Source organism: Chironomus tepperi, unplaced genomic scaffold, assembly GCF_022539635.2.
Source record: "Chironomus tepperi strain 1889 unplaced genomic scaffold, CSIRO-AGI_Ctep_v1 contig_85, whole genome shotgun sequence".
NCBI classification, from domain to species: Eukaryota; Metazoa; Arthropoda; class Insecta; order Diptera; family Chironomidae; genus Chironomus; species Chironomus tepperi.
Genome location: NW_027226207.1, coordinates 4712242 through 4733040, shown reverse-complemented (window position 1 = coordinate 4733040; position 20799 = coordinate 4712242). Strand labels below are relative to the sequence as shown.

The 20799-nt window shown below is 31.5% G+C and overlaps 2 protein-coding genes across 3 annotated transcripts in view; both read right to left on the bottom strand.

Annotated features, from left to right (window-relative positions):
• Positions 1-18694, bottom strand: part of Su(var)3-3 (lysine-specific histone demethylase Su(var)3-3) — a 182177-nt gene extending 163483 nt beyond the window's left edge. The window contains exons 1-4 of the mRNA XM_070634470.1: positions 18500-18694; positions 18261-18433; positions 17920-18200; positions 16914-17783 (exon numbers count right to left, since the gene is read on the bottom strand). Coding sequence (XP_070490571.1) covers positions 16914-17783; positions 17920-18200; positions 18261-18433; positions 18500-18628 — 1453 coding nt within the window. The 5' untranslated portion in view covers positions 18629-18694. The remainder of the gene's footprint in view (positions 1-16913; positions 17784-17919; positions 18201-18260; positions 18434-18499) is intronic.
• A 218-nt stretch (positions 18695-18912) lies between these two features.
• On the bottom strand, positions 18913-20612 carry LOC139086106 (zinc finger protein 385B-like). Of its 2 annotated transcripts, none has more exons than XM_070634429.1 (5): positions 20436-20612; positions 20322-20369; positions 19654-20132; positions 19309-19597; positions 18913-19247 (listed from the first exon to the last, which is right to left on the bottom strand). In XM_070634429.1, the coding sequence occupies exons 1-5, from the start codon at positions 20531-20533 to the stop codon at positions 19004-19006; spliced, it is 1158 nt and encodes a 385-aa protein (XP_070490530.1). In that variant the 5' UTR covers positions 20534-20612; the 3' UTR covers positions 18913-19003. The 2 variants fall into 2 exon arrangements, with proteins under 2 accessions (XP_070490530.1, XP_070490531.1); XM_070634430.1 differs by having other exon boundaries at positions 20290-20369; positions 20436-20536.
• Between the last annotated feature and the right edge of the window lie 187 nt (positions 20613-20799).

Below are 20799 nucleotides of genomic sequence, written 5' to 3'. Positions count from 1 at the left end.
CATACAAGTACAGTAAGTATTGTAAGTATTGTACTGTACTTACTGTACTTTCATATAAATTCAACAAGTACAGTAAGTACAGTACTGTACTTTTGGAGTGTCTGACCCTTGATTTCTGCCCTCTTTCTCCACTTTTGTTTGGTCTTTTTTTTTTTTCGATAAAATATGAAATTCCTCTTCCTCTCTTATATATTTTTTTCTCGTTCATTTCTTATCTTTAATTTCATCATTCTTACAAGTCTCTTCAACAAACATTTCTTTTCGTTTCATTTCTCATATTTTTTTAGCTGCTTTGACCTTTTAAAAAAGCTAACGGAATATGTGCCGAAAAATTATCAAACAACAATAATTGTTTGAATTAAATTTATTGCCGAAAAAAAATTTGCTTAAATTCTCAATTAAAAATCAACATTTAAATGTAATTTATATTAAATAAACAAAACAATGTAGATATTTTCAACAGGATTAATCCATGACTGACATTTGTATAGGTAAATGTGTTCAGCCAACATGCTTTTTAATCATTTATCGCCCTCATATTTCTTTGAGTTTATAACAAAAAAATTTGTAAGTTTTTTTATATTTTATTGTAGATTCACTGCGCAATGATTCATTTTCTAAATAATGAAAATACATTTTTTCCGTCCAATAATTTTATTGTTTCATTTCAAACAAATACGGGTTGAAGGTACAAATTCTTAAGAATTTCACGATCGCTTCGCAGTGAAAGAAATTGATATTAGTCATATTCATAAATCATTGTGAGAAGCATCTACATACAATAAAAATAAAACAGACATAAGAAAATATATATTTTATTATATGAATCTTGAAGACATTTTTTAAATTCCAAAAAACGAAGACTGGATGTTTTAATTACAAATATATTCAAATGAAGGAGTGTTGCATATTCATTTGTATTGTATGACAAATTTTTTTGTTATATTTCAGAAGTCCAGGGTTGTTTATTCAGATACTTGGGGTAAAGACCCGAGAATAGACTCGAAAAGTCCATAAAGACGCTTAACCTGGAGTCTGGACTTAAATATAGGCGCCACCACAATGGAGTCATTCCAGTTCGGCTTGGGATAATATAAGAATCCATTATTTAAGATTGGGAACAAAATCATGAAGTGAAAGCTTAGCAGAGGATTGATACAGGCTCGTATGATGCATCACTATGCTCACGAGTTCAATATTAGGGTGTTGAACTAAAATTCAACCTTATCTAAGTGAACCCACTAAGCAGCAGTTCTAAATGTGAGTTAAATGAGTAGGGATCTTGCTAACATCAGTGTGACTCTAACATAGCTCTTAGTAGCTTTGAGAATCAAAAATATGATAGATTAACAAAATATGATCTAACTTGTCTGCCCCAGACAAATAACAACAACTCAACACTGTCCAGAACTTAACATATCATAAAAAATCAACTTCATCTGCCGGTCAAAGGAAGTTATAAGAATTATCAGTCGCTAAGTGTTTCTGATCTATTGTTAAAAACATTTCTATTATACTCCATTCATACATGATGACTTCTTCACAACCAACTGTAAAATTCCTCATAAACTTCGATCAAGCACTTATAAATCAACATTTATCGTGGGATGACGATGATGATGAAAAAATAATAATATAAATATATGAGAAAGAATTTGAAATAAAAAATTAAGGTTTTCATAAATGTTTCGAAATTGCATAAAACAAAACTTTTTGCTTGAAGCGATTTCCAGTCATTTGTAATTCAATTTCCAATCATAACTTAATATTTACTTTAAATGGGAGGATAAAATTAAGGTTTGAATAGCTTTTGTTGTAGATTTAAGCAAATATCACTTTTGTCTCAAAAAAGCTCAATTAATCAACACCCAAAAAAAATAAAGAAAATCGTAAGCTGAACTTCCGTATGTAAATAAACACCTGCAAATTTTATTATCCACCAAAAAATTAGGACAATGACAATGCATTGGAGAGTTCAAACTGATTAATATCTTTTTTCTATTTCCCATGAATGAAAGTGCTGAATATTTCATAGAACAAATAATAGGAAAGTGTTCCCAACTTTAGAGAAGACAGCAGAAAAAAAATCGTCACATTTTCATTTCAATGAAAAGGAGAAAAAAATAAAAAAAAATTATTCCGCCTTCAGGAGTTCGTGCTTTATTTGAAAACTTTCTATTTTAACTCAAAATTTTTCTATACAAATTCTTCTTTTATGTGAAATATGATTCTATCTTTTTGTATTACTTATTTTATTATAACCTATCTACAAAAGGTAAATCTTCTAAAAATGGCTTTTTTAAGTCATTTTTAACTAAAAAAAAATTCAATTCAATTTCGTGATTGCTAGCGGAAATGTTTGGATTTTAATTCACTCACATTATTATTATTTTATATATTTTTTTGAAAGTAAATTGAAGTGTTCGATACTTTTTTTGACAGCTAGAAAGACATTGAAAAATATTTTTAATATGCATTTACCTAAATGGTCTTTTAAATTGCTAAGTGAAGGAGACAATTATTGTAATTTTATATTAAAATTCATATCTACTTTTATGATTAAAAAAGTTATTTTTTAGTTAATGCAAAATAGGTTGCGAAATGGAAGCTAATGAAAATAAGCAGTTGTGTAACTTTATTTAAACTTCAAGAAAGAACGACGAGAAGGTAACTTAATGCTGATGCACTTTGTGCCTCATGAAGTGCAAATTGAGAAATTTTATGCCTTAGTTCGAAGATTGAATATCACGAAAAAAAAAAAACTAAATAACGATCATCAAATAAAGGTGACTATCACGAATGTAATCAGGCAATCACGAAGATAAATTATCTTCCTCTAGACACCATAAATTATCGACTACCGCGAAATATTAGTGTGTATATTGAAAATTTATTATCTGTGGATTTTTTTGTGTAGCGCACAAAAAATGCTTGTTGGATTAATATTTTATTAAAAACTGATGTTAGATGTCGAAAAATTTAAGGCATGCATTGTGTATTAGTTCACATGACGAGATTTGAGTTTGTTAGGCTTAAATTGCATAATTTTGGTTAGGTTAATCCGGGCCCAGGTTGGCGAGACTCTAACTTAAAGTCGGATTCAATTCAAATCCAGCACCATGCCATATGTGGTCCTGATATTAGATCTTAGATCGATTGCCCGACTTATGATATTCGGGTTAGTATCACTCAATGGTTATGTGCAACTATGGATAATAATTCAGACTTTTCCAGGAAATAACAAAAGAATTCATTAGATTTGGATGACAATTGAAAGTTTCATTGCATGCTCTATTTTTAATCGTTCCGTTCCATTCATTCAACTTTACCTCAGACCTTAGCTCTTTCGCTTAACTCCTACACGACTTGACAACTTTGCATAATTTGCATAACCCAGATAAAACCATAAAAAATTATTTAATTACAGTCCATATACGTAAAGTACAAATTAACAGAGTTGAATGTCTAGATCAGCTATTAAACTCTTTGAACTGCCCAATAAATCCCTAAATTATGCGTCACATCCTCCTCTCACACTGATTAACTTCCCAACTTCCTTCTAATTACACTCAAACTTTTCATATTGATTTCTGCAGTATTATACCTCATTAATGATTCACGAATTGAATAAACAATAGTTATGGCAATGCATGCATGCACAGAAGAAGTAAAGGAGAGAAAAAAGATCGAAATGAAATGAGGAAAAAGAAGTAGGCACAAAAATTAAACCAAGTAGCTTGAAAACGAGATTCATTTTATTATTTATTAAATTATATTCATTTGAATAATAATATAATAGCACCAATGCAGAAAAAAAATGGCAAACTACAGGCACGAAATCATGCAATTGATAAAAAAATGCTAAACATAATGCAATAATTGTCAGCTACAGATGAGGGACTTCTTAAATAGTCCTATACATAATAAAATGCCACGAGCAATAAATCTCTTGCACAGCAAACATTTTTTTACTGTATCCAAATGTTTTATTCCTTTTCAAATGACAATCAAATGTTACAAACAAAAAATTATTGCATACATTATAAGTTATAGGCTGTTGAAAAAGAGAGCTATGAATAGACTATAAGGAATAAAAAAAATCAGTTTCATATGACACATTTCAATGATCGCGTAAAATAAGCAGAGAATGAATGTTACTAAATAAACAAATAAATAAATAAAATACTAATATGTCGCATTTTTTTATATATATCCAACTTTTAAACAACTTTACTATTAAATAAAAATGAATCATGCAATAATACTATAATTGTTTATATTGTCTATGCGACATGCAGCCTCATGAAATAATATATCAAATGTAACACTTTATAGGAATGCTGATTTGTAGACAATAGATACTTTTTCATTCAGTTTTCGTTTGCACAGCTATTGAAAGTTATAGAAAGGGAATTCTTTTTTTTTTTTTAAATGAAAAGTGAAATGATATCTATATGCTGTGTATTGAGTCGTGTTTATTGAGATTTAATGGATTATCGAAGCTCACAATTTTTTTTGTGTTTATTTGACTCAAACAATGGAATTGTTGATTTCTAGATGCTGGCTATTTTTTTTTTCGTGTAGCCATTGGTGATACAAAAACGAAACCTCAATTTATTTATGATTGCGGTTTTGGAATACTTTAAAAAACCTTTAAAAGCCGTTACAAATGTTTAAATAGCACAAACAAATCTCAATTCAAATGCAAAAAAAATTGCATAATCTTTGCACAATAATCATTTTGATTTGAATCGATATAAAAGTTGAAATAAGAAAAATGAGATATACAAAAGTCTACAGAAGGAGTTCTCGTGACTTCAATTATCTTTGTAACAAATCGAATTAGAAAGTTTATTGATGTAATCTTAAGATATATTTTTATAAACTGAATTTCCCGCGAGAAAAGATCATAGTCATGATTCATTGACGAATCTACCTTAAAGTAATTTTTTATTTTATACTTGCTTGTTCATATTATTAAAGCAGTAGGATTGCTAAAGCAAAAAAAAAATTGAATATTCATTAACGATTGTGTATAAAAGCGTGCATTTAGCTCCCAATTGACGGCATTTTTCAACATTTACTAATAGCATGCTTGTTATCATGTCTATTTTGATCGCTCTTTATTTTCTCCTTTACGCCATCTGTCATCTCTCTTCTCTTTCTATCTTCCTTACATTGTTTCACTTATCACGTGCGTGTGTATATGTGTGACTCGCTTATTTCTCTTCACTATAATTATCCCATCGAAAATTGATGGCAAAATGCGTTCTTCAATTTTTTTTTTTTTTTTTTTGTACAAGAAGAACTTTCACGAAACAAAAATAAAATAACCAAATGCCACAACACAATTAACAACATTTCATTTGAATCCATCCTATACCATCCCATATAGATGCGACAGACATGTTGTGTAACTGTTTATTTCTTACGAAAAAATAAAATAATGGTTAAATGCTAATATTTCATTAATTTAGCTTCGTTTTCTGTTTACCGCCACAACATTGCTTGTGCGCGCCCGTTGATCTCTTATTGATAATTCAATAGATTAACATTTAGTCTTTTTTTTTTCTTTATATCTTATGGTGATGCTGTTGACTTACATTCTTAATAAGTTAATGGGCAATTTAAGTCTTTTTTTTTGCTCCTCTCTTTACATTCTTTCTTATTTTTTTTCTTAAATAAACTAATGAGTTTAAGTTGAAGTTAAGTCAAGATTTGACATGCTTAATGAAATAGAAAAGAGGTACTCAAAAATCTATTAACATCTTTAGCGGTACTGTCTATTACCAAATTTAGCACTCTTTCGGATGGCAGAATACATGGTGCTTCTGGATGTTATTCAAAAATTTGCCATAGCTTTACAGATTTTTTTTTTCTTGGAAAATAAACACGTATTGAATAAAATAATAAAAAAAGTCTTTCTCTTTTTTTGGGAGTGCTACTGAGAGGGAAGTGATGAATGCCTACCGCAGTGTCTGGTAAACTTAAGATTTGGATGTGGTCTTTTGTATGCTAAAGACCTGAATATATGAATCGGTTGTCATAAAGCATGAGGTCACTAAATTTGCCAATTTTGATCCTCTAATCTACTTTATAGGGATGTTATACTTAGATACTAAAGAATTCAATGTCCTTTTGGCTATAAAGTGTCTTAAGCGACCCTAACAGGCAAATAGCTTGATTCTATAATACAGAAATACCACAACGGTACCTAAAAATGGTCTCTATCCTTTATAGGCGATTGCAGGAAGCTAATCAGCTCTAGAATTTGGCAAAAACTGCCGTTCTGAGCTTCTATATCGCAATAAATGCAGATCTGTGCTCTTTGTCGAATTCTACTAAACTCAAAGCTTCAATTCAAAGCCCTTCCATCAAAAATATATCGCAGCACCCAACTTAGTAAACACTGTGCCTACCACAGTATAATTATATGTCATTTCTCGGTTCTTTCTTATTCCTCTATTCATCACACGAAAAAAAAATATCATAATTTATGGCAATGAGAGCAATTATGAGCTCCAAAAAATACACTAAATAAAAAAGAATTCTGACATCAATTGTCTTACACTATTCATCATCATTCGCAGTGTGAACTGTCAGAGATATATATTATGTGAAGTTTCCCCCTTCTAGTGACAAATAATCAAAACAATATTATTGTCACTGATGATGTTCATGAGACTGTTCATGTGATTTGTTTTGGGAAATTAATTTTCACCATCTCCAAAAAAAAAAAAAGAAGAATTTTTGTGTAGAAAAAGATCATTGTAAGAGCAATATGAAGCTTAATTGTGCGAGACGCGGAAGGAAAATGATGAAATAAAAGAGAATTGAGACATCATTATTATGGTAATGAAAACATTTTCGTATAACAATTCTTATTTCATTTTCATAATTTTTCATAGAATTTTTGTTTGATGTAGAAGTAAACACAATAACCGACAAAAAAAAATGTCATTTACTTCTTAATTTTTGTCTTTTATTTGTCGCTTTGCTATAATTCTTCAGACTCGCACAACGATTAACTCCGATAATAATCTTTCCTCACTTCAATTCACTGTCAAGTTTGCTGTGAGTAAAGCTTCCTTCTTAATTCACTTTGATGAAAAAAGTATATTAACTTATACATTAGTTAATTAATTTTTCAGTGAGTGATAATTAACGTAGAACAACAATAAATTAGTATTTAGAGTAAAATAAATCTCTATTTGTTGAATTTTTAATTCATTTTTCCACAATTCATCATTTTTTATGGAGAGGCCGTTGACTTGTTACGTAATGATTTTGGCAAGCTTTTGGCACTACGTAGAAATGGCCAAAAAGACAACTGCAGGTTAGTATGCGTTTAGACCCAGGCTGAAATGAGTCTAGACCCAGGCCAGTATGACTCTGACCCAGGCCAGATTCAATGATATCCAGATTCAGGCTAAAGTTAAATCGACCTGGAGCCGGATTTTCACACAAACCTTTATCGTGTGCTTTCTATAGTTGAGATTTTGTTACGCCATAAGCAATGCTTTTGTTACTAAAGGGGGAAGGAATGTTGGATGGTCCAAAAAGTCGATCATTCCCATTACGCAATAATTGAACATCCCCAAGTCAATTCCCTCGACTTAATTTGAGAAAATTAATGCTAAATAAAAAAATGCTCTTTCCTGTCATAGCAAACTTGACAACAATTCCCATAAGCTTTTAAATCAAGTTACGAAAGTTCATAAAAGTAATCAGCACAAATCACATATAAAACTTTTTGTCATTTCTTTTCAATATTTTTTTTGTTTCTAACAAGAACATATTTTCTTTCTCTTAACATTGTGGACACACACATCGTTATTAAGTGGGAAGAGACATTTTCAGAAGGTAAAAGAATCGACAAAATAAAAATAAGATAAATTCGCAATTGCGTCAAAAAATTCCCATGATGTACAAATGTTTAATTTTCACATCACATTCAATTGATTTTCAATTAATTTTCACATATTTCTCTTCTTTTACTCGTACGATTATTTTTCCTCTCTTCTTCCATCTTCTTTTTATTTTCCTTCAATTTCGTTTGATGTTTTGCGCATATTGCCTTGCCTGCCATCGACATTCTATCTCTTTAATTTCTTATGTATACTTTTTTTTTGCGATTTCTCTGTGTTTAACTTTTTTTTATGTTTACTTTACCATTTTACCACCCATGTCCTCTTGTAAAAGTTCTCTCTGATAAATTCTATATTCACATGATGATTCATTGTAACATTACATTAATCATACGAGTGCTGAATTCGTGATTTGATGCTGTTTAACTTACTGATTGTAGCTTAAATGGTGGATTTTTTTTTCGGAGTATTTATTTTTCTCATTTTTATTGATTCAATATCTGGTTTTGGGATTGTTCATTTGTGAAGGTTTGAATGTCATTCATCATGGAGACGGACATTGAGAGAGCAGGTTATGGCTACACTTGCGTACATGTCTACTGTAACCATGTTCCATTGTGAAGCTTTGATTAAAACAAAAGGCTTTCCATCTGACTCTGTTGCTGTCTCTGTCACCTAGCTATTACTACTAACTCTTCGATATAGAATGGAGGATGACCAAGCAGATTCAAGGATGCTCGATCAAGCATTGTTTCCTGTTTCCTGTCTCCTTTAATACGAGCCTATCCTTCCGGAAATTGTCGATTCTAAGCTTCAATTCTATAAATTTTGAGCTGACCCCAAGCTGACCCTCAGAATCCCATCACAAGTCAACCACCCCCCTCAAAGCAACTTCCCATATAAATTAATCCACACAAAAAAAAAATCATCAAAATTTTAATTACCAATCATTAATTACACTTAACCCACTTACGGTCATTCATTAAATTCCGATATAAAAAAAATTTAAATGCCTCCATTAAAACCCATTAATAGCCGTGCGAATATATTATCTACAATCTTAATCCATTTAAAATTCCCCCTCAAGTCCTCATGCTACTCTCTACTTAATTGTAATTTTTTTACAGATTGCAATAAAAAAAACAGAGACTCTTACATGCATAACCAATTCTATTTCGATAAGAGAAGCGCAAACATTCTGTTGAATCAATTAATAGCTCTTGTAAAACTTTTTAAAGATATAGAAATGTAATGAAATCTCGCAGTTTGACATTACTTTGCGCAAATCATTGATTTTCATTGGAAGCACTTTATACTGACAATGGAATACGATATCATCAATAAATCGTTCTTGTACAAAAAGACAATTTATATTAATTCTCTTGATTCTTTTTTATATATATATATATATATATATATATATATATATATATATATATATATATATATATATATATATAGTTTAAATCAATTTAATGAACCAAATAAGTTATTAGTCGCTAATTCAAAGAGAAAAAAAAACTACTTTTTCTTGTTTGCTAGTTACAATGATTTACTGACATGTAATAGCAATTTGAAGAAAGGAGGAAAATAAAATAAAAAAAAAAAACTTTTCAAATTAAATATGAGTTAAATATGTTGCAACATTTTTTTTAAAACTCATTTCATCATTACTATTAATTATTGAAAAAGTTTAAAAAGATAAAGATGAAGGAATTTTTCAATTATCTTCTATGGGAATGTACACTTAGATAGCAATTACCAGTAATTTTACAATATTTCACATTTATAGATACAAAGTACAGCTCCTTTATGTTGTACATAATATTAACTTCTCTTTTAATATAGCCACTTTTAATTAAATCTACCTAGTTGATGCAAAGTATTACATATTATTCTCATGAGCCTTTTGATCAACAATATGAATTGATTTTAAGATGGGATAGAAAGCTCCTAAGAGAATGTAATATTTAGTAAAGGTTAATATTGATTGGATATGGTGAGTAGTGAAGGGGAAGATGATTTTATGGATATGAGGGTCTGAAATTTTGTGGATTGCTTCATGTTTGGTGAAGGTTGAAGCTTCTGCAACTGTATAATACGTGTTTGGAACTTTGTTGCTTGAAGCTGTTAAGAAGATGATGTAGTTTCTAAAGAAAGCTGCTTGAATAACAAGACTAAAGAAGTTTTCCAGAAGAAGAGTTCAAATAGGCAGATTACTAGCTATACAATAAGGAATTGATAAGGCTTTCCATACATTTCGATCAAAAACCGCAAAGCACGAGTTCTAATCCTTAGTAAGAGCTCAATATCTCAAACTAATGTTTCTATAAGAAAGCAAAAGCTATAAAATTACCAGAATTTATATTGACAATATCAACAATAAACACAACAATCTTCAATCCATTAGACATGCCATACCACCCATACAAAGTCCTGCCCATCTACCTTCTGCGAGTTCTTCCCTCACTTTCCCATCTCATGCAATAAAATTTATCATAATTATTTTAATTTATGTAATTTTTCAATGAGAAATAAAGATTATTGGAATTGACTATAGTAATAATTACAACTGCAAAGCAGGCTCATCATCAACGTCAGACAGACCAAACCTGCTTAGCACAAAACCACAAAATCACCAGCTATCGAGTTTCATTTCTTCCTTATTTTTTTTTTACTGTCTTCTTCTTCTCTTCCCCATGCCTTGTTCATTCATTCAATAATTCTTTTTAAGCAAAAAAAGACGAAATGGTGAAAGAGAAAAAAAAAATTCAATTTGTCCAAGCACATGCAACAAATATTTATCAGTTAAAATTGTATTCTTCTATTTACTAACAACCGCAGAAACCACAGGAATAAAAGTTTCACTCGCATCACATGAACACATAAAAAAAAAAGTCGTTTGTAAAAAAAAAAGAGAATGAAATTCGATTTGAACCATAGGTTAACTGAATAATGATGTTGGGACAATGCATCTTATTGAAATATTCCATTTTTGGATAACTGACAAAAAATAAAATTTCAAAAAAAAAAAATATAAAATTAAAGTCAAAAGACAGAAAATAACTGAACGATGATCACCAGAAGCATTTCTTGTAGAATGTCATTATTTCTTTATTATTCCATTCATGCATAAATGAAAATCAACAAGACATAAAATGCTACCAACGAATGAGAATTATTACAGGAGTTGAATATTATTTCGCTCATGTGTCAATGATAGGATATGTCTGATTTAATAGATCTTTTGCTATTTTAAGCCTTATTATATTTTCTCATGTCAAGATCCTTCAACAGTCAGTCTCCAGTAAAAAATCCAGAATATTTTCCACCGTTCATCCAAATCCATAAACATTTTGTCTTTACTCCCAAAACAGCAACCTTGTAAGCTTTAGCTTATTGAAAATCTCAAGTTTCAAACCGACACAGAATATAATGTCATTTTAAAAATCGCGGTAAAAACCACACAAGAATTATCACAGAAAGCACACCGATAATTTTCAATTCAAAATTATACTTGTCAACGCATCCCCATGAGATTTTTCAGATACTTTATTCTGAAAATCGGTATGTGAGTATCCGAATCAAATCAATTTTTATCGCACCTTCTGCCTTTCTTCAATGTTTTGATGGGATGCTTTGCTAGTTACGTGTGGGATTAATGTGGAGCAGAGGGGTCATTTGAAGTAGGAAGCTGAAGTGCCTTGGGTCTTGATTGGTTAGTTAGCGAAGGGTGGCTTCTAAAATGAGAGTTTTAGGAGGAAGCGGAGAATTAGGCAACGTGAGATGTAAGGACGAATCTTGAATAATCTACTTAAGAATAAAAACCAATTATTTTTAATATTTAACTAGACCAGTCTTGACTATCTTGAATCGTCTGGAATCAACTAGATTCTCGATGAAAATCTCAAAAGCTGTCGTTGAAAAGCTATGTTTAGTCTCAGAGCTGAAACCGAAGTAAAACATTTAATTTGGAAAAACTCAAAAGTCCCAAAAAACAGATCCCTAATCTCCGACAGACCCATCACATATATCTCTCATTCACTTCATTCCATGACCATAACGTAAAGATAAATAACTCACAACATACAAAATGTATAGAAAATTGAAAAAAAAAAAAAAAAGTAAAATAAATTTAAACACCTAAAGGTAGATGTACAGCGAGAAAGAAAATCAATTCATACGTCAATAAAAATTTAATCGAATATACACTAATAGAATATAAAAGCAGCATTGACTTTCGGATAAGTCCGAAAGGATAAAAAAAAATCGAAATGGTTTTAAATTGATGGTTTTTTTGCGCGCTCTACGATGAATCTCTAAAGTTCATTGACTTTTACTATTTTGACCTTGAAATTATTTTTCGACAGGAATTAATCATCATCCAATGTAATTGCTAACTACATGTACACATTCATTTATCCATCAGCTCATTTTGTACAGTAAAGTCACATAACTATAACATATGAAGGCACATTGAAATGAAATAGACAAATGGAGATTAAAGATTACAGACAAGAAGAAGTAACAGCAGAGAAATCAGCGCGATGAATGAGAAATGATAAGCATCACATCGTCATTTACTATATGTATTTATTCTAAAGTCATTACATCATTCGAAAATAAAGTTATTTTTTTCATGGTCTCGTTTGTTGATTGTCCAAATACAAGAATATTCTCATTTTTTTTAGATGCTCATTAAATGTACATTAAGCATAACTTCGGAAATATTCAATTAGAGTCGTAAGAATGAAACAGAGTAAAAATTTGGGTGTTCTTTTAAGATATAAAAAAGTTATTCCCTTCAATCATAGACTTAATTTGAACCTTTGATGATATTTCATATCTTGTAAAAGTAATGTAGATAAATAAATTATAGACCATCGTCGTCAGTTATGACTCAAATTACAATACAAGCATGTTATTGTCTTTTAAGTCTGGTATAAAGATTAATGAAAATGAATAAAGTCATTGCATTAACATGACCGCATATCATATTATTTAGTATTTTTAATGAATTAGGAAAGAAATTACATTTTAGAAGTAGTTGAGGTATGGGAGCTAATGAGCTACAAGGACGCATTTTCTACTATTAGGAGAGCCTTGAATGGGAGCTAAAAGAGCTCATGGACGTCTAATGAACACTTGCAAGGAAGATGTCGATAGAGAAAGTGTTACGCTTGGTATCGGAAATTGGCAAGTGGAAGCCAGCGACAGAGCCAGCTTCAGGCGACTCCTGTACGAGGTCATGGATCACAATTGATCTGTACGACCAGCTAAGTTATTAAGTAAGTATGCCTTGAATGTCAAAGGATTCTAAGTCAGACTTGACTGGACTCCATGAAGTCGGGACTCCAACTTTTTAGAAAGGCGACTTTATAGTGAAATCCGGACTCCAAAAGTCATGCCTACTCTGTTTAAAGTCATTAATGATTGAAGAGAGCGAATGCACCTGACGTACCCAAAATGATGTAACAAACGGTATAAATACGAAGCCCGTCCCCAAAATGGTTCATTGAACTCAACCAAGACATCAACTAACCATCCAGACAGACAAAACACAACCTTTAACTCTTCTTTCTCTTTTTTAAAACTTGCATCGAAAAAGGTAACAGCCGTAGGGTGATATTAGGATGAATTACCAGGGAAGGTATTGTCATCATTACTGTCAAACATTTTCCATTCTTCCAAATGTCTATTACAAATAAAAAACATAAAAACCTATGACATTACGTCGTTCATTTCATCAGAAATGATAAAAAAATAATATTAACATGCACCGGAGGCAAAACAAACATGAAATTGTAACAATGAAAGCTTCCCATTACCCGAAACATATTGTCGCACAAAAAAAAATCAAAAAAGAATTGAGAGCACAACCAAAATGAAAATCAAGATTCATTATATAAAGTCGGCCTAAACAAGTCCGAATGAAAGAAGTTCAAAAGAAGTAAAAAAAAAAATGAAGTCATTAAAAAAAATCTCTCGAGAGACTTCCAATTGGCATCATGTCAGTGGCGTCGTTAACAATAATTGCAAATCATCAATTACACTCTCCTATCGCTGCACAATAATCAACATTCACCTATTGTGAGCATCTGAGAATTAAATCGAAATTAAAAGACAATTGTCTCAAGCATATAAAAAAAAAGCAGATTATGCATTTAAGTTTGGTAAGCACATAACGTCGTCTTCGTACCATACATGTGAACATAACAATTGAGTAAGTAAAAAAGAATAAAGAAAAACTTTCGAAAAATCATTAATTAATTGTTGCTGTCTTTTCATTTTATTCCCTCCTCCTCCTCCTCTAGCATTTAATTCTTGTGTCATTAGTGTTGTTTTTTTTTTTGCTATCGTAAGCAAGTAATTGCAGCGATTGAATCAAAGTTATTATTTTTTATGTTCAGCACAATGCCAATGTGGTTCGCGATTGTATGAGAAACGAGATTCGACATTGATAACAAAGTTGAGATCTGTTGGAATGAACTTGGTGGGAATTATTAATAGTTGTGGGAGGGCTCGTGTGCTGGGAACAAGCTGGAGGCACTATTTTTCTGTTTCAGACAGAATTAAGCTTCTGAGAGAGCCAAAAACAGTAGCTGGGACTACTTTGTTGTAGAATTGCTACAAAACTGTAGATTCTCAGTTTTTAAGTCAGGTACGCATAAAACTAATGAAAAAATCCTTCTTACTGCTTTAATTCTACCCGGAACCAATATTTCAAGTATATTATGGATTATAGACTAGCACAGCAATGTCACAACCTAGGAATCCACTACAGGAACCAGCAAACACCCAAGACATAATCCCCACAAAACCCAAAACAAATGCGCCTATCCAGCAATCCTGCCCGAAAGTCAGTTCAACTTTAAAGTCTTAAAATTGCTTCATGTGAAGAGAAGTGTTCAATTTCTGCCCACGTATAAATGATTTTTAAGGCCGAAACCTAGCCGAGATATACAATAAAAAATCTCAAAAAAAAATAAAGAAATAAAAAAAATCCATTCCTATATTTCCGGTTTTAATTACACAAGACTATAAATAAAATCCTGTATAGCACGGTGCCATAATTAAGAATTCAAAACAAAAACTATACGAAAATGAAAAAAAAGGGTTCATTTTAATGGCTAGAGATATCAATTACACATAGCTTTAGAATGTCTTAAAAAACATTTATTTTATATACGCAAAAAATATTTAAACGGACATTAAAACCACAGGAAACATCAAGCTGACTGAAATGTGATCTGTGAGAAATATTTTTTGTTGTGACACGATGAATATAAAGCATAAAGCACCATTATATGTTGAAAAATAAAAACAAATAGAAAAGGTGGACAAAGGGCATCTGGAAATGAGTATTAAAGTTCAAAAGAACAGATCAAAACTTCCTTACTATTCCCTCAAAAGACGATGAGAATTTTAATGACTCAGAACAGTATTGGATAAAAGTCTATGAGAAAATAATTACTGTAGCTATCAACATTCCATTTTATGTGTACCGACAATCGACTTGATTGCAATATTGAGTCAAGAAGTAATCGGTAGTAAAAAAATTAGTTGTAAAGATGTGGAATTTTAGATTATAGCATTCTTGTCTAGAGTTCAACAAAATACAGTTTTATTTAGCAAATGACTTGATACTTCAATTCTGAAATATCAAGTCCATAAAATCTAGTGTTTTTTGATCTGTCGAGTGATTTAAACTTAAATATCACCATTAAATTGAAGAAACCAGCAAAAGTAGAAGTATTGGCCATGAATGAACAGATACATGTTCAACCGCGATGTAATCGCCCTAAGATTCACAGTGGATCAAAAGGAACTATTCATTATCATCACTGAATTGGTTTTTAGGACAAACAGGCACTTGTTGTATTGGTGAAGTTGGATCTATAACTGATCAAGTTTTAAGTGAATACCTTGACGACTTTGGGGAATTGAAAAGCTGAAGTCTGACTTTGAAGCTAGCCAAATGTCAAGTGAATTTCTACTCGCGGTATTCCTTGATATCGCTAAGTACACCGATAAATATATTAAAAAATACAGTAATAGTCTACCCAAAATACATTGTCTGAAGGGTGGCAGCCCAAAAATCAGGCTAGGAATGATAAGGCTTACATCCGACCATTTCCGAAATCAACTTATACAAAGAATGCAATTTAAGGTAAACCTTGACGACTGAACTAAGATATATTTGTCTAGATTGATGAACAAGATCAATATAAGGTTTATGCTAATTATAAATTCATAAGAATTATTATAGAAAGTGAAATTATTGTTGAACCAAAGAAGGCTAGAGTTCGAATCTCAATTGTAATAATCAAAACTTGAGAAAACTTTAGTAATAGTTGAGCTATTTTTTTTTGTACCTACTATTTTAGAATATATCAAATTCATTACAAATCCCCAAACATCCAATGCTAGTTACACATTATACCACATAATGCACCGTGACGTTTAATTGACTTGAGTTCCTCAATATGATTATATTTAAATTCTTCACTTTTATTTCTTGTCTTTTATTTTTCTTAATTTAATTTTCAACCCATTCAAAGCACATCAACAACAAAATAAAAGAAGTTATAGCCACAGAACATAATTCACGTTATCGTCATAAAAAAAGAGAAATTAAATTTTAATAATGTATCATCTGAAGCGCATCAAAGCGCATTGAAAGGGAAATAAAAATGAGTATAGAATGAATGGATATACGTCGAATCTAGTGCGAGCGGAAATGACAAATTTTTAAGAATAATTTCTATATATACATGTATACATTGCTTCGCGGCGGCGTTAAAGGTAATTTACCATCACCAAAAAAAGAGTTCTGGATGTACGTTAATTAAATTTAGGGAAGCAATGGGTAATGGAATTTTACTTTTTACGGTCTCATGACGCATCACTTTTTCGCTCTTTTCTTCCGTTCAATTTTTTTTTTCTATTCGTTCTCTTCTCTCAAGAGATCAATCACGTAGGTAATGAGTTAGCACACGGCCATAAGAAAATAATAAATAAAATAAAAATAATCATTCAACTCACCCGTTGTATGATGTCCAATAAATTCAAAGTCATCATCTTGATCCCAATGTTTGAGCGACAAATTTTGTAAAGGTGTTGCGTTAGCAAATTCTAAATTTGCAAAATGCCAATCAAGTATTTGACGGTCTTCAGAGCTTAAATAAACGTCACTGGGTGCCTCTTCCTCATCACATTGCTTTAATTTCGCATCAAGCTCTTGATTTCTTTTCTTTTTGTCATTCTTTTCCTTTCTCTTTTTTGTCAAATCTCTGACAATTTCGCGCTTTTTGAATTCAAGCTCGAGACGCTGCTCGTCATCTTCAGTCACTTTCTGTTGGTCGATAATGCGTTGGAGAGTGTCTCTGAGGACAGCAATATCCGTATTACAATCTGCAATAGCTTGTTCGTTGGATATTACTTCTTGCTGAATCTCCTTGATGTTTTTCAAATAATTAATTTTCTTCATCTTTATCTTCTTTTCTTGGAGCTTGATTATCCATTCGAGAGCTTGACCGAGCGAAATTGGTTGATTGTCAGCATAATTAAAATCAAGAACATGCGATAAGTAGCTTGTGCATTCGAGAATCTTATTAAATTCTCGTTCCATAATTTCATCTTTATTTTTCGAGATGAGTTTGCCATTTGGTCCAAATAGTGGACATTGAGCTTTTATCTTCTTTAGCTCTAGATCGAGTTGTTTTGCCAAAATTGTAATTGGATTACCGTAAATTCCAGTAACCACCATGGCGCCCAAATCAGCGTGATAATTGCTCTTACGGAATGTTGCAATACGACCACCGACTCTGTCACGTGCTTCCAATGTTAATACTTCAAAACCGAAACTTTGTAACTTTTGTGCTGCAATTAAACCAGCGATTCCCGCTCCAATGACTATGTTATGGAATAAAATTAGGAAAATAGATTAATATTAGATTATGCGAAATTTAATTGTGATTTTATGCAATTTTATGGATTATTAGGTAGCAGGTTTTCAACAGTCTGTTTCATAACTGTCAAATGTACTCACCAATAATCTTTTCACGTCGTTTTTCCTTCAGTTCCTGGAGTTTCGTGAATATTCCATAGTTGATGTATCCATAACGTTCAAGGAATGTAAAAACACGTTTAATAAGCACTGGATCTATGTCAAATGGCTTTTCAATGTTCTTCAGCACAAAATCGTATGTCAATTGTTGCTTAACATTTTCCAGCCACATCTTAAGGATACGATTCCTAACTCCCAAGTAGATTCTCCTTTGTTCAATCGTAGTTTTCTTAGTAAATTCCGGAAATGCAACGACTTCATAGCTAAAAATTATGAATTAAATTAATGGATATACGTTTAATCAAATAGAATTCTCATCTTACGTAGTCATTTTGTCATAAGGGAACCGAGATTGGAAGCATGCTCCTTCTAAAGTCGTCAAAATCTCATATCGAGCATCAGTTTCTAATTCAGTTGGATCTGGCGGTGGTTTAACTTCATCATCGTCCTTTTTATCACTTGTTGATGCAACTGGTTCCTTCTTATCATTGTCAACCTAAAATATCAATGATTCATTGATTAATTAATAAAAATTTTGCGAAATATTGTAAACAAAACTCACTTTAGGCTTCTTTTTCCTTAAATTGCGCTTTCCACCCAATGGATCTTGCTCTTCCGCGCGACGTCGATTACTTGATGTATCCTCTTGATCAGATTCATCGGATATCAATAAGATAGTCTCCATTTCCATTCTTAATTTAACACTTTTTCGCAAAATACACAAATTTTATTCACCGGCACTAAACACTTGTATAAAATCTCATCTAGTATTTGTAAACAAAAGTATTTGTGTAAAATCAGCTTGAAAAAATTGCGAAATTTTAGACGAGTTTACTGAGATGAGTAAAAATTTGAATTTTTTCGTAACGGTTTTTTATACCATTTTTAAAATTCAATTTAATACATTTAATGAAGTGTTAGCTTCTTTAGTAAAACTTAATGAGTATAGCTTAATATTCCAAAAGCCTTAAGTCATTCCACTTAAGCATTATGTCTTTATTCATCAATAAAGTATTCTAATTTATTAAATCATACAAAAATATTCATAAAAAAGATATAATTAATCTTATTCAGACGGTGGTGGTGGTGGAATCGATTCCGGTGGAGGAACTGGCATCGGTTCATTTTCTGCTGGTTTCTGTAGATTGATTGCATAGAAGGGAAATCTTGCAAGAAGTTTGCTTTTAGCTTCTTCGACTAGTTGCTTCTGTCTGTCCATTTCCATCTGTTTTTGTAGTTCTGCCTGAGATGGTGGAACGTATGCTTTGTTGAATACATGATTTTCAGCACTCCAGTTTCTAAATCCATAACTGGATAATGACATAACTTAATTAATAACTTGAATATCCGCAATATACTCTAATAGCTTACCCATAACTGGAATTGTCAAAGTTAAACAATTGTGGATTTTGTACAGCTTCAGGATATGATTCTGCAGGAGGTTGATAATTATAAGCTACAGGAACTGGAGCGATTGGATGATTCAGTTTGTGGAGATTCGATGACATGTGAATCTCAAGCTGTATCTTTGTTTCCATTCGTACATCACATCGCTTACAATAAAAAACCATTCCATCCTCAATGAACTCATTGCCGACAGTCTCATTTGCGCGGACGAAGCTATTCTGATACTTTCTCTTGACAAACTCTTTTGATATTCCTGTAAGGACATCGAAATTGAGTATATGCTGCCTTATAGAAGTCATTTATGCCTACCTGGATATGTATGAAATTTGTGCTTGTTCTTCCTATGTTTCTTAGATACTAGATGAGCTTCCCATGATTGTATCGATTGACATGTCACATTACAGTTTACGCAGTTCCACTCCTTCCGATCTTTTGCCAAAATTTGTCTTAATGCTTGCTCATTAAGTTTCTCTTGCATTCTTAACTGTATATCTTGCATTTCATTAAAAGGGATCAAGGGAGGTGGAATATTCGATGAAGATGCAGGTTGTACTGATTGTTGTTCCTGAACTTGCTGTAAATTAGCATTTTGAACTAATGGCATTGGAGGTGGAATTTCAACTGATTGTTGTTGTGGCTTGTAGATCTTTGCCTTCTCAACATGTGATTCGCTCGTAACGTGTACTTCCCAGTCTACATTATCCTTACATAAATAATTGCACATAACACAATTCAAATTAATCTTATTCTTTTTTCTGCATAAGAATTTGAATTGATTCTTGTGTTTTCTATGAAAAGGAAGAAATATGTTTGATATGCTATATAAATTGATTAATCCAGTAATAGAAAACTAGCAGAAAAGTGGGAAAATCATTAATAGAAAAACAAAAAGATCCAGAAGAAAAGAAATTGAACAACTTTCGCCAATTTCTTTTCTGTAACTACTTATGATTGTGAATTAATTATGTTGTCAGCACCTCCCAGCAATATGATCCCTTAAAACTATGTACGAGCTAAGCAGAATGCTGTAATTAACAAAAAAGTTTTGTTTATGTGCAAGAATTTTTTGAAAATGAATTTCCTGATATTACTTGCAGACTTCACATCTCACTTCCTTAGGAACATTTGCTACAGTTCCTCCATTGATGTTATTAAGGATTGCGGCCGTCACCGGACTTGAGAAATTCATTGAAACGCGAAAATTATTGTTTTTGTTTACTTTTAATTTTTATGTGCGGAATATTAATTTGAAAAATAAACGACGGTTATGCATTCCAGATGATGGAAGTAGCTGGAAATATGAAAATTATACAGCCGAGAGAAATTTATATTTAAAATCATCTCAGGAATTTAGCGAATTAAAGGATATGGGAGTTTCCACTGATAAAATTTTCCAAAATTTTTGTCTTTGAATTAATTTTTCTCTAAATTAGAGAAGTTTTTGGTTGTTTTGTT